Raw genomic sequence first — 15,131 nt, forward strand, 5'->3', positions numbered from 1 at the left:
CTGGGCTTCCCTGGTGGCGCAGTCGTTGAGAGTCTGCCTGCTGATGCAGGGGACACGGGTTCCTGCCCCGGTCCGGGAAGATCCCACATGCCGCGCAGCGGCTGGGCCCATGAGCCATGGCCACTGAGCCTGCGCATCCGGAGCCTGTGCTCTGCAACGGGAGAGGCCACAGCAGGGAGAGGCCCGCGTACCGCAAAAAAAAAAAAAAAAAAAAAAATAGTGTTTGCTGATTCTAGAAAAGTGATTAACTGTGCTTTTGTCCCAAAGTAAATATAATTTATTTTAAAATTTATTTATTTTTTGTTGGGGGGCTACTCTTCGTTGTGGTGCGTGGGCTTCTCATTGTGGTGGCTTCACTTGTTGCAGAGTATGGGCTCTAGGCACGCGGGCTTCAGTAGCTGTGGCAAATGGGCTCAGTAGTTGTGGCTTGAAGGCTCTAGAGCGCAGGCTCTGTAGTTGTGGTGCGCAGGCTTAGTTGCTCAGAGGCATGTGGGATCTTCCCGTACCAGGGCTCGAACCCGTGTCTCCTGCATTGGCAGGCGAATTCTTTTTTTTTTTTTTTTTTTTTTTGCCGTACGCAGGCCTCTAACTGTTGTGGCCTCTCCCGTCGCAGAGCACAGGCTCCGGACGCACAGGCCCAGCGGCCATGGATCACGGGCCTAACCGCTCCACGGCATGTGAGATCTTCCTGGACCGGGGCACGAACCTGTGTCCCCTGCATTAGCAGGCAGACTCTCAACCACTGCACCACCAGGGAAGCCCCCATTGGTTTTTTTTTTTTAAATGTATGTTGGCTTATGTTTCAATCAGAGTCACTCAACTCAGTTAAATATTACACAAGACACCATTTTGTAATAACAGCCTATACCTTATGAAGGCAGCAGTAAAAATGCCACAAAAATGCTTTGAGCCATTTAGAATCCTGGGTCCTTCTGAGTCTTTCTGTGATGCCCCAGATGCTCAGAAGTTATGGATTTTGAAGGTCAAAAGTTTGACATCTCTACATGACACTTCAGGAACTATTCAGAGCTGTCCCCTCCAGCTACATTCACCTGCCTTCCTGTCTCTGAGAAGAGGACTAACAAGGAACTTCTCACTGGATTACACCCCAGGGTGGACAGACACACTCAGATATGCTCGAGAAGTCATCAGAGCTCTGAAACATAGTCCCCAGTCAAGGAGTCAGAGGACTCGTGGTTTTTTCAACCCTACTGAGTTTCTGGAATATTCCTTATTCTGACTTGAGTGGGTCCACCTTCTTTAGTTCTGCACATTCGAGTCTTCCCCTGATAACACTGGTCTTTCTCTCTGTTTCCCCACAGGGCGTATTCTACCCCCTGGAAAACCTCACAGATCCCCCCTTCTCATCAGTTCCTTTTGTGCTCCCGGAACACAATGACTCTATGATCTACATTGGAATCTCCGAGTATTTCTTTAAATCTGCGTCCTATGCTTATTTTACAGCTGGGGCTTTCAACATCACTCTCACCACAAAAAAGGTTAGGAGAGTTAACGGATGATGACAATCGACACCAACATTTAGTCTTGTTATAAGTATCCCATGATGGGGGGTTTTATGTCATAGTTTCTATTCCTGGGACTTTGTAGACACTATCACTCCTAGCAGGACAATGAATGAAGGGATTGTGGAATGAATGTTGATACTAGTTGGGGAGTTGTTGGGTTTCCAGTTCTGCTAATTTCAGCTTTTTATGATACTGGGCCACTGTTCTTCTGGACTGATCTTCAATAATACCAAGAAGCCCCTCCACTACTTATTACCTGTGACAAATACCTATGAAAATTTGGTAATTTCAATGTACTTAACTTCTCTGTGCCAGATTTCATCATTTGGAAAATGGGAATAATAATGTTCCATACTCATAGGGTTGTTATGGGCATTAAAGAGGTTTAAATATACGTAAAGCATTCAGACCAATGCTTAGCACAGACTACATGCTCTCTAAGTGTTGATTATCATCATCATCATCATCATTATTATTATTTTATTATTTGTGTTATGCCAACATAAAGATTTCTCCTGTTAGTAATTACAACTGACATCTACAATGACCAGTAAATAGCACAGATATTCATTGATCCTCTGTCATGCCCCTCCCTTTTATAATGAGAACTCTCTCTTCTACCAGTCAACTAACAACTTTTATTGAGCATTCCTTATGTATCTTTTCATTCTCTAGGCCTTAATTATACAAATAATTATAAATCTTGTGTTCAAAATGCTGATGGCAACACCAGCTGCCATACAGTACTGAGAATTAGACACTTCTAGCTTCAGACTTGAAAACCATTCATCTATGAAGATAAATTGCTTATGCATCATGTCTCAGTAACCTCTGAAAAAGAGGACAATAACACAAGACATTGTTAACCACTGTACAATGTTTACACATGGATCGTAGCCATATGATACACACTGTGTTCCTAAGGTTAAAAGGCCCTTACTCAAAAGCAATGTAACTTCCTATGTGACCTAGGACAAGTCACTTTACCTCTCTGGGCCTCAGATTTCCTGTGGTTGGGCTATAAAATAATCAGTCACCTTCAAACACTAGGCATTTTTGGTGTAACAGCTTCATGATTCATAAAAATTATAGGAAATGCTGCATTTTCCCTGAAAACACAACCCAGGCAAAAACCTTACAGTGACATGATGGTCTTCATTTCCCAGATTTTCAACCATTTGATTCGCAACTCTCAAGGCCTTGGCAACATGCTCTCCTGGGTGAGTGCTCAGGGTTTGACTCCTTAATGGTGTATTTGGTTTCATTGCAATTACTTCCGGAAGACTTTTTGTTTCTTTATGTTCCTTTCTGGTCCAAGCTTGCATCCATATTTCCATTCTTAAGAGTTTTTCTTTTAATCAGATATCCACAAATATTAACTGAACAGTACAAGTTACTAGGAAAGACATAGTACACAGAATAAATCATTTGTTCCTTCCATAAGGTTCCACCACACTTTAAATAATTAGCTTAAATGGGAAAGGAAGGAATAGTGCCACATTGTGACTTTAGTTAAAACAACTATTAATATCATGCTGTCATGGGATCTGAGTATTGGACACAGTATATTGAAAGGCTCAGGTTTGCCCTGGAGGATAGAGAGATGCTCGTGTAGCATCCTGGGTTTAGAACAAGGATCTTGAGTCAGACAGACCTAGATTTGAATCCCAGTTCTATAACTTACTCATCTGGAACCTTGAGAAAATTACTTAACCTCTCTAAGACTCACTTTCTTTAGTTGTGAAATGGGAATTCCGATAGAACCTGCCTCAGAGGGATTTTTTGGAGATTAGATGCAATAATACTGAAAGTCCTGACATGGTGCCTGACACACAGTATGTGTTCAATAAATGGCAGCTGTTATTATTATTATCTTGTTGTTATTGCTATAATTATTAAAGAGCTTTTTTCTGTTCTAACTGTATGATGTAAGATTTAATCACCACAGGCCACCCCAAATTTGTGATTTCCCCTCTTCAACTCACGACTCCCAATCTCTGTTTCTTTCCCTGAATGTGGGCAGATTGCAGAGCTGTACATCTTGTCCCAGCCCTTCATGGTACAGGTCTTGGCAAGAGAGCCTCCCGTGGTCAATTTATTACCGGGTCACTTCACCCTAGACATCCCTGCCTCCTTCGTGATACTCACCCAGTCCAAGAACTCGACTGCAGAAACCGTCATTTCCATGGACTTTGTAAGTCTGCGGGGACAGGAGGGCAGCCTACGGATACCAGTCCTGTTCCTGCAGTAGACCACTGGCCAGCAGGGTCTACTAAATGTTTGGAGGGATGGGATGTGATCCATCGATTAGGAGAGAGGACAGGGTTGAGACTGGGGTGGGGGTAGGTATGGGAGGCCAGTGCTCATACCCCCAAACGTTGTAAAATAGCTCTCCCCGCTTCTCCACGTCCTGTGTGCCCTTCCCTCTGCTTCAGTTACATTGATAACCAAATTTCTTTTCTTCTTGAAATAAGTCAGTCAAGGTAGAATTCAAGTTTATTTGAGTAGATGAAGGCCAAATAAAATCTGAGAAAAAATGACTGAACAATGAACCTAAGTGAGACGTCTCTCTCTCCCTCTCTGTCCCCCCACTGCCCCACACACACACAAAAGAGAGATTAGAAGAAAAGGAAAAATAATTTAAAGGAGATCTTCAAACAAAAAGTCTTTATAGTTAGTTTCCCTACCTGCAAGACAATATTTTTAGAGCTATTTCTTTCCAATATTTTTTGAGATGAGAGTGAAAGTGAAGTTTATGTTTCTACTATAGGTAATGATATTCATGGCCAAAATGGATAAATTCACTCATCTTACTAATGTACGCTTTTGTTCTCTGCAGGTTGCTAGTACCAATGTTGCCCTGGCTATTTTGGGACAAAGATTGATCTGCTCTTTATCTCTGAACAGGTAAGCTCAGTTGATGTGACTGTTGGATGGTAGTACTAAGTGAATCAACAGACCTTAGAGACAAGTGAACAGTAACAAAACAGGGGAAGTTACCATTCAATAGAACATGAATCACTTAAACATTTCTCCTATAATAGTCCAGATAATTTCAGAATATGGACCTAACTGAAAATTATGAAGTTTTTCTTTTTTCTTCCCATCAGACAATATTCAGATAAATTTGGCAACAAAATTACTGTAAATTTAATCCCACAATGTAAATTCTCATTCTAATGGTACAACAGTGTAAAATAAAGTTCCTCTTCAACAAATTTAGAATGGATGCTATTGAAGAAAGAGCATGAAGCTTTGAGGTCAAGGAATGAAGTTTCAAATCCCTGCTCCCTGGTTCCAGAACCGTGATCAAGTCTGTTAACCTCTTTGAACCTCAGTTTCCTTATCTGTAAAATAATGAAGTTGGACAAAATCATCTCTGACTTACCTTCAGGCTCTGACACTCTGATCCCTTTACTAAAGTGGAGAATTTAACAAGACGATGCCCCACGGCCTGGCTGGCTCTCAAACACAAACCATGCAGTGTGAAAGGGCTTGAGCAGGTCATGTACACAGATCATTGAACACTAATTACCACTGGGAAGAACCACCCGCAAAGCCCGTTCTCCTCAGCCCAATAAAGCCCATAGCTGAAGCCATGAATCAGACTACCTGGGGCGGAGGGAGGCAGGGGAGGATATACAGAATGATCAGGTGGCCCAGACTAAATCCATGAAAGGACAAAAAGGAAGCAATAAAACAGACAAAGAAATCCTAGTCTGAAAAGATTGGGAAACCAACAGAGAGAAAAAGTAAGTCAATCACCATAAGTCAAATTGATGGTTAGGAAGACTATTGTAGAAACATGGAAAATGTTTTCAATAAAATAATATGAAATGGAATAAGCAGAATACAGAACTGTATAAACACAACAGTCAGCCGTGTAAACTAGCTTTCCATCTGGATAAGGAAGTGAATTACAAATGAAGGGTTGTGTTAGACTATGAGATTATGAGTTGGTTGTTTCCTCAAAATTTTCTTTATAACTATGTTGTTTTCCCAATAAAAGGAACAATAAAAGCAAAAAGTAATATGGCTTCCCAGAAATAAAAGACTTCATGAAGGCTTTCTCCTCAACTTTACCCAGGCCTTCAAAGAAGGACTAATTTCTCCATTAAATTCTAAAGGCACAGTGCCCAGAGCCTATGAGACTTCAGGGACCCATGAAAATGTTTTAATATATTTTAAAATGAGAATTTTAGGGGCTTCCCTGGTGGCGCAGTGGTTGAGAGTCCGCCTGCTGTTGCAGGGGACACGGGTTCGTGCCTCGGTCCGGGAGGATCCCACATGCCGCAGAGCGGCTGGGCCCGTGAACCATGGCCGCTGAGCCTGTGCGTCCGGAGCCTGTGCTCCACAACAGGAGAGGCCACAACAGTGAGAGGCCCGTGTACCGCAAAAAAAAAAAAAAAAAAAAAGAATTTTAAAATAAATACAATCCAGACTGGATTATACTTATCTTTATAACAACACAGTCTTCGAAGATAATTTTTAATGTTTTTTTATGGAGGAAGGGCTCCTGAAGGCTTCAGGCTACCAGAATTCATATGTGGCCCTGTTTCTAGAGGATCAAAGCTGATGAAACTCTGAACCTTGATGGGTGGTGTTTGAGATGGCAGTTTTAATGGTTGAGAGGATGGAAGCCAGAGAGCAGGAGATGAGGAGGGATAGGACCAAAGGTGAAGAGCTGGCGGTATCTGAGCTAGGCCGAGAGAAAGGAGAGAATGTGAAAGGCGGTTTGCCTGAGCCGCAGGACTGGGAGGCCTCTATCTGAAGACTGAGAGGAAAGGGCTATAGGAAAGGGCAGCTGGCAATCTGGAGTGATGGGGGAGTATGCGGGCAGGGCTGCTAATCGAGGCAGCAAGCTCTGAGAAGGTAGAAACATTTGCATTTGAGCGGGGTTCTGGTTTACTGGCAGGATCTGAAGGAAGGATTTAATAAGAAGGGGATTTCAGGCTGTGGCAGGCAGGTAGGAAAGATCTTAAGTTGCAGAGACCAGGTTTGCTTCTCTGCTTCATTGGGCTTGACCCTCACCTCCAACATTCTACCAGTAAGAAACTGCATGTACAGTGGGCGTTACGTTTATTTATGGGAGCAACTGGGAAAACTGATGGTAACCTGCTAAATTCACATCATCCAAAGGAATGTTTGAATTCATTCTCCAGCTTCTGGCGGTCCACAAGCCTTCTTTGACCTTGTGAACACAAACCTGAAATTAGAACTCCTGCCTGCTTGAAGTCTCTTCCGAACACCCCTGTGATCTCCTTTAGATTCCCGTGCTGGGGAGGCTGCCTGCGCCCTGAGGCCTTAGTAGGGTCTGAACAAGACCACCTACATAGTTTGTGAGGCTTGGTGCAAAATGAAAGTGCAGAACCCCTGTTCAAAAATTATGAAGAATTTCAAGATGGAGACGGCAGGGCGTTAAACCGAGCACAGAGCTCTTCTGAGCACCGTGCAGGTCACGTGCACTGAGTCTGAGTGGGGCTCCTGCAGTGGGTACTATAGCAAACCTCAGGCAGCGAGCAGACTAGGGGCAAAGCAGGTGGGCCTGGCATCACTCAGGCCTCAGGCAGTCAAACCCAGAAGCAAGACCACAAAGGAGCAGAGGCTCTGCTGAAAGAGCAGCCTGAGCCTTTGGCAGCAAGAGCAGTAGCCCCGCCTCCCACACGGGCCACAGCAGCCAATGCCTCCACTCCGAGGCTCCACAGAGCTGCTTTTCAGGGTGAGCTGGTTTGGTCTTAAGGGACGTCATAGAGACACAGCAGGAAAAGGTGTAAGGTGGACGGGGATCAGTGAAACACCCCTGAGGAGAGCCAGGGAACACAGGGTCTCCGAATACGTCTCCCCAGAACACCACGGCCTTCCTAACTGTCCCCTGTCTGAGGGCGTCTCTCTCTGGAGCTGCTCAGGGCTGGCTACCTAGACACGAGACGCAAAAATCAGAGGCGAATCCAGGGTGGTGAGTTTAGAGAGGTGGGGAGATCATGGGCTTTGGAATCAGGCTAGCTGGTTCAGGTCCCAGCCCAGATCATTAGCTGTGGGATCTCAGGCAAGTTTCTTAATCTCTCTGGGCCTACATTTTCTCCTCTATAAAATGATACAATAAAACCTACTTCAGGGAGTTGTTGTGAGGAGTACATGAGTTAATACGTGTAAAGTACATGTTAAGTGTTAAAAAAAATGATGGCTATGGCTATTATCTAAAATTATGGGGACTGGCCTCAGCCAGGGGAAGGAAGGACTCAAGTATACAAGAGCTCTATTCAGAAAACACCACACTCCCCTGCCCCCTGTCCAGTGATGGCTATTAGAGAAATTGCCTTTTGTTCTACCATTTATAAATACACTTTATCATTGAGCCTTTACTACCTGCTGGTCCTGTACCAAGCACCACACATATATTACTTTATTTAAACCTCACAGCCCTGTATCTCCAGGATCCAGCACAGCGCTCCATAAGTGTCTGTAGATTGAATGAATAATCCTGGAGGTAGCTTATCATCCCCATTTTCCAGCTTATAGAAGTCAAATAACTTACTCAAGTGTTGACCAAAATAAATGGGCTGCCGGATATTTCTCCCCAGCGAAGATGTGCATATTCGGGATGAGCAGAGAACTGCAGTTTGGGGTCTATAGCCATGGTGAGCCCTGTGCAAGTCCCCACATGGCAAGGGAAGGAGAACCCTTTTATAGAGGGAAAAGGAAGTTGGGAGGGCTGTAGTAAACAAAGAGTCCATGGCTTTTCTTTAGCTAAGTCCTTGCCAGGAAACAAGAGGAGGCTTCCTTCTTCCTGTTGGGCTCTGCTGTCCTCACAGGGTGTGAGAACTCCCCCTGCTGGTCTCCAGACTCTATTGAACTGAGCTTTCTATTTATTAGTAATTTTTTATGCAAGTCACAGAGCTACTGAATGGCAGAGCTAGAACTTGAACCTGAGTGAGTCTTCAACGCCATGAGTGTTTGTTTACTTACTACATTGTACTGCCTTTGATGTGGTGAATAGCTAAGTCTTAGAAAATGAGACTTAGACCTACAATTTATAAAATAAATACCTTTGCCTAGAGGAGAAAACCAGAAGCATGGAGTCAGGTTAAAGTGAAACAGGATGTCCTTTCTCAATGTTAAGTATTGATAGAAAAAAGAGAAGACACTGGCATTGTGTGTCCTGAAATGGAAAAAGCACACAGCCCTTTTCTCATTGCGTTAAGGAACTGAGTGAAGGAAAGAATAAAGAAAGAGAAAGCTGGAAGTACTAGTAATAAACTTGACCTTTTTGTGTATGTCCAATTAAAAGCACAGGCTCTGGAGTCAAGCATGTCTCATTTTGAATTCTACCTCAGCCATTTGCTAGCTGTGTGACCTTGCACAAGTTAACTTTCCTCCTCAGCAAAACAGAGCCCCTGTGTAGAATGTTGTATTGGTAGAGATGAGAATGTATGAAAAGCACAGCGCCCAGCCCATAATCAGTGCTCGAGAAACATCCGTTACTGCTACTAGTAGTACTTTATTCTCTTTCCTTATTCTAGTATCAAAGGTTGGCCAAGTAAGAGGGAGAAATTGGTCCCAAGAGACATGACAAGTCAGGAGGGTCTTAAAAGCTGTGGAGTGGCCCATAAACCAGATTCTTACAGCTCTTTGTATATTTGAGGCTTTTGTTCCAAACAGTTCTGTTTGGAGGTAACTCCAATCCAGGTTGGTCTATTTGGAGCTAACTTCAATCCAAATGTCCATGTAGACATTTTTGAGACTAATTCAGGGACCAAATTAAACAACACTTTCCTTTTGATGGTCTTCATACACATGACTTAATTCTAACCCTTTTTCTTAATCGCATGCAAAGCTCAGGGCAATCAAATGCACATTATTGTTCAACCATTTAGAGCTTGGAACACTTTTTTTTTACCTTCCCATGATTGAGGATTTGGATACTCCCAAACTGCACCCCACCCCACTACCACACACACACACACACACCTACCTACCTGCCCTGCAACCCCTCCCATGCAACACCATCAGAGAATGCAAATATAGCTGACTACAAGCAGATAGTATCACCACCCAACTCCATTTCTCACAGCTGGGCAGATAAACATTTCCCAGCGTGAGCCATCTGGTGAGAAATAGAAAGGGAAACAAGTCTGGGAAGAATGGATTCAGTTTCTGTTGGAATGGTGCTTGGACAGGCCAGCAGAGCTCAGTCTTGGCAACTGGGCTGATCTCCATCTCCATCCTCCCTCTGAACTACTGTTGAAGCCAGGGTAGAGGAAGGCCACAGTGGGGAGCCCCTATCGGAGGTGGAACCCCGAATGACTTCTTACCTTTCTCCCAGACTCACTTAGGGAATTTCTAGACTGCAGAAGGCAATGGAGTTAAAATACTGGGGAACTCTGCCTCATAAAGAGGGTCCTTTAATTCTGGAGTGGGCTCAACACATTCCTCCCCTCAAAACTTTTCATCATTGGATTAAATCTACAGCCTAGGGTTTTCAAGCTCTTCAATGTCTGGTCCTACCTTTCCAGACAGCCAGTCTAACCTCCCATAACTCCCTAAATGAACATTTTGCTTTAGGTGCTTCACCCTCAAGGTGACCTCAATTCTAATAGATACTTTCCCACCCATCCTTTATCTGCTTGTTTATCCATACATCCATTCAATGAGAATTTATTGAGCACCTATTACGTGCTCCGCACTGTTCCTGATACAAAGAGTTGAGAGAAGAACAATGGTTTCTACCTTCCAGGTCCACAGCCTGGTGAGGGTAACACTCAGATTTTTTTTAATTAATTTTTATTGGAGTATAGTTGGTTTACAATGTTGTGTTAGTTTCTACTGTACAGCAAAGTGAATCAGCTATACGTATACATATATCCCCTCTTTTTTGGATTTCCTTCCCATTTAGGTCACCACAGAGCATTGTGTAGAGTTTCCTGTGCTATACAGTAGGTTCTCATTAGTTATCTATTTTATACATGGTATCAGTAGTGTATATATGTCAATCCCAATCTCCCAATTCATCCCACCCACCCCCTTCCCCCTTGGTATCTATACTTTGTTCTCTATGTCTTTGTCTCTATTTCTGCTTTGCATATAATATCATCTGTGCCATTTTTCTAGATTTCACATATATGTGTTAATATACGACATTTGTTTTTCTCTTTCTGACTTACTTCACTCTGTATGACAGTCTCTAGGTCCATCCACATCTCTACAAATGACCCAATTTCATTCCTTTATATGGCTGAGTAATATTCCATTGTATATATGTACCACATGCTAATGGACAAGGTAGGGTGCCTGTACATGGTAGTATACAGAGTGCTTCTCTCAAAGGGCAATTTATTTCTGCTCTCCCCCTCGTATTACACACACACACAACCCTCGCTGGTCTCATCACCTTTTCACACCTTCTCAGAATTCCTGCAACAAGTCATGTGTAAGCCCACAAAAGCGCACCTGAATACAGGCTGCTTTGTATTGTTCTCTAATTTCTTCCTGTACAGAAAGTTTCTCCCCATCCCTCATAAATATAGATATAAATAAAATTCTTCACATTGCCTAGCACATTACCAAGCATAGAAGAAGGGCCTGGGAACCTCCTCAGCCTGCCAATCTTTTCTCCATACTGCAGCCAGAGTGATCTTTACAAAACACTGACCTCCTCCCCCTTCTTAGAAACCTGCCACAGATTCCTTTTCGGGTAAACATCAAAATTCCAACATGACCTGAGAAACCCAGCCCAGTCAGCCGCTGTCTGTCTGTCTAGCATCGTCTCACTGTGCTCTCTCCATAACTCTCTGTTCCCTCCACTGGGCCTTTGGCCTCTGCCCAGACCCCTCCACTCTTCCTTCCCCATTTTGCCTTTTTAATTCTGCTCATCCTTCATATGTCAGTTCAAGGACACAGCCCTTTCTTGGAAACCTTCCTGCATCCACCAAGTTAGATTCCTTAGTCATTTGCCTCAATGAGCAAATGAACGTATTTCTTTCCTTCAGACTATTGATCTAACCTGTAGTTAAACGTTCATCAGTGCAGTTATTTGGTTAATGTCTGCCTTCCCACTAGGCTGTAAGCTACATGGAGCAGTGAGTGTGTTTGGTTATGCTCACACTTGTATCTCTGTTACCTGTCCCAGAGCTGCTGTATACTGGGTATTCAATAGATATCTGCTGGAGGAATCAATGAGTGAACGAATGAACACTAAGCACTAAGTGTGCCATGCTCTGTACTCAATCCCACGAATACAGAGGGAATTAAGACTGTATCTCAACCCACAAGGAGTTTATAGTCATAGGGCAAAGAGATAAGCAATCATTATAGGGGATTGAGTGCAAGGATTGATTTTCAATGTCTGCCATGACCACAGGGTTGGAGGAATGGCGTTGTGAATGCCTGTGATTTGGTCCACTTGGCCTTCATTATGTCATAGTTGCTATATTGACTCAGATTATGAAGGGCTTTTTGCCATGCTTAAAGGTTTGCACTTTAGCTCTGGTTTTCAATCAGAGCAGTAAACCTTCTCCAAAGCTTTAAAAATAAACTACACTTTTATATGCCTGCAAGGTAGACATATTTGAGCTCCCTTTCTCCTCAGCTACTCTGTGGTTCTGTAATAAAAATTAGCTGCTAGTAGCAGGGCTTTAAGTAACAGGTTAGGTGCCAGGTGAAGGATAAAATGTCAAAGGAGTGAAGTTGTTCGCCACCTAGTGGTCTGAGTTGAGCTTGTGTGTTTTTCAGAACCTGGACGGGAAGAGTTTGCTCTTTGCTCCACCTGTTTCTCTGCAGTTAGACTTGTCTCTTAGTAAACTAACCTAGTAAATATGCCTAGAGACTAGTAAATAGATAAAAGTCATACGGCCCTAGTAGGAAAGGATAGTTGGTTTGCGGGAAGCTCAGGTGGTCCTAAGATAACCAATCATGGCTAAGGGTTGTGATGAAAGAAAAGAAAGGAAACTCACAAGTGTGTTCCATTTTATGTAGACCTAATTTCTAAATTGCTCTAGATTGCGCGTTGTAAGAGGCAGGGTGACCAGGGGGAGGCACCCACATTTCCCCAGCAGTGCCTGCAAATGTTTGTTCAACTGCTCAGCTTACTTCCTTCAAAGATGCCCCAATGATTCTGGTCCTCACTTTCCACTAAGATCAATTTGAGCCACAGTGCCTCTGATACCATTTCTGATCCTTGTCAGAATGAACAGTCTTTCTGGTTTTTACTCCTAGCTGTCACTTTGAATAAATCTCAAAAGCTAATTCATGCTAACATGATATTGGCTGATAATAAGCAAACTTACCTCTTCTGTGAATATCTGCTCCTTAAATGAAATAACAGAAAGATTCCCAGAAGAGGTCACACCTGAGTTAAATCTTAAGCAAGTAAAAGGAGTTAACCAGCCAAAGAGAAAGGAGAAGGGCAATTCTAGAAAGAGGGGGCCACATGAACAAAAAGGATGGAGGCCAGAAATATCATGGACTATGCAAGGAAACACCTCGAGGTCGTTTTAGGGTCTTTATGGCCTTACCCACTCTAATTTTTGGAGACTCCATCCCAAAATATATTGCACATATTCAAATGCATTCCACAGTAAATATAATTTATATTTAACTATGAGTCGGGTTGAGTTAACGTGACTAGCGGCCATAATGTTACTTGTTGTAGACATTTATTAATTTTAATTTTTCAGGATTTTTTGGTATGTGTTTTGAAGCCAATATACTTTAAACTCAGGTATATCGTACCTGATGAAAAAGACAGCATAGCGCTAAGCAGTTCGGAGTTACTGAGTATAAAGTTCAAGGTAGAGGGCGTGAGGCAGTCGGAGCTGAGGAACCCGGCAGTGACCTTGCGCTCCCGCCCTGCTTCGGTGCACGGCTGTGGCCAGAGGCTTTGCAGGTGAGAAGACAGCGTTTGTGAAGAGTGGATGGTTGCTGAGACAGAGCACTATTTTGAAGCGCTGGAAGGAGAATGGGTTTGACCTGTGGTCAGATGGTCACCTGACCTATTATGATGACCAGACTCGGCAGAGTGTAGAGGATAAGATGCACGTGCCAGTGGACTGCATCAACATTCGCATGGGACATGAATGTCAGGATATTCAGCCTCCAGATGGGAAGGCAAAAGACTGCTGCAGATTGTTTGCCGAGATGGGAAAACCATCAGTCTTTGTGCAGAAAGCACAGATGATTGTTTGGCCTGGAAATGTACACTTCAGGATTCCAGGCCAAACACAGCTCATGTTGGCTCAGGAGTCATGTATGATGAGACTGCCCTGGCTTCCTCCCCACCTCCTTACACCGCCTATGCTGCACTAACCCCTGATGCAGATGGCTATGGTCCATACAGTGGCACATACCTGCCAGGAGCTCAAGTTTTCTATGCTGCAAACAGGCAGGCTTATGCTGTACCCTATCAGTACCCATATGCAGGACTTTATGGACGGCAGCCTGCCAACCAAGTCATCGTTCATGAGCGGTATTGAGACAATGACAGTGACCTAGCGCTGGGCATGCTGGCTGCAGCAGCCACAGGCATGGCCTCAGGGTCTCTGTTCTGGGTCTCCTAGAGTCCTTGGAACCCGGATGTGCATAGCTTCTGATACCCTGTGTGCAATAATATACTTTGCAGGGCATTTCTGTTTGTTATAAACGTTTTTAATAATAGTTTTAGTAGTTCTTTTGAAAGTAGTGACATCATACTTATAACTAATCCATATAAGTACCACAGAGAAGGCTTTGGACTGCTGTTCAGCTAAAACGTGGGGGCACTGGCTCAGTCTCGGAGTTTTTTATGGCACTCTCAGAATACCTTATTTGAACACACCTGTTTGGAAAGGCCATTTTCCTTTTAGAGTTAGGCCTTAGTGCTTAAGGGATAGTTTATTTTAGTAGTACACTAGTAACATGGTGATGTATGAGTGAGTGAGTGATTAGGGCAAGAAGAACTGCAGCTGTTTTGTTTTAATGCCAGACTTTGAAAGCTCAGACCAGAACTGGCTGCACGTTACTTCAGGAGTTGTAGGCTGGAACCTTCCTGAGGCAGCCGTGTGATATGCCCACAGCCTCTGGGGCTCTGCAAAGCTGACTGCTCAGGATAATGGGCGGGGTGGCAGATCCCCCCCTTTAAAATGATGCCTTTTCATTTTATTTTTACTAGTTTGTTTTTGGTAGCGATCCTTGGAAAACATCTCAAATTAGGAGTAGACTTGAGTCTCAGCGTTTTAGGGCTGTATCATTTAAAACTCGAACAAGGCAAAACAATTACAAACAAGTATGTGGAGGTAGATTTGCTTTATTCAGGGGCATCATGTTTTTAGTGTTTACTTTGACTATTTTTATTGCTACTTCAGCCTACTTATAGCTTATTTTTCTACTTGTTGAGAAAGTAATACTAAGAGAATGGTGAGGAAAGTGGAATGAGAGCCATAGTTACAGTGCTGTTTCAGGGGACTGGGCTGCACTGAGGATCCTCTTTTCCACCCTTCTGAAGGCTGTTAAAGAGCCCGTTTCCTGTCCTGTGCAGGACTGGGGCTCTGTGGCTGTCCCCAAGCACTGGGGTGCGTGCAGCCCCCATGGGTGGCATGGTTGGGGAGACTCAGGTTACAGATGGGGATTGCGGCC

The 15,131-nt window shown here is 43.6% G+C and overlaps 1 protein-coding gene and 1 pseudogene across 2 annotated transcripts in view; both read left to right on the forward strand.

Moving 5' to 3' along the window:
- Positions 1-15,131, forward strand: part of BPIFC (BPI fold containing family C) — a gene marked incomplete at its 5' end in the record, with an annotated part of 35,579 nt that overhangs the window by 13,421 nt on the left and 7,027 nt on the right. The window contains 4 exons of the mRNA XM_079937028.1: positions 1,323-1,499; positions 2,693-2,746; positions 3,550-3,720; positions 4,366-4,433. Coding sequence (XP_079793154.1) covers positions 1,323-1,499; positions 2,693-2,746; positions 3,550-3,720; positions 4,366-4,433 — 470 coding nt within the window. The remainder of the gene's footprint in view (positions 1-1,322; positions 1,500-2,692; positions 2,747-3,549; positions 3,721-4,365; positions 4,434-15,131) is intronic.
- LOC307193884 (pleckstrin homology domain-containing family B member 2-like) lies at positions 13,359-14,077 on the forward strand (annotated as a pseudogene). Its single transcript has one exon. The product of its transcript is annotated as a pleckstrin homology domain-containing family B member 2-like (transcript).

The sequence above is a fragment of the Stenella coeruleoalba genome, assembly GCF_951394435.1.
Source record: "Stenella coeruleoalba genome assembly, chromosome: 11".
Classification (NCBI taxonomy): domain Eukaryota; kingdom Metazoa; phylum Chordata; class Mammalia; order Artiodactyla; family Delphinidae; genus Stenella; species Stenella coeruleoalba.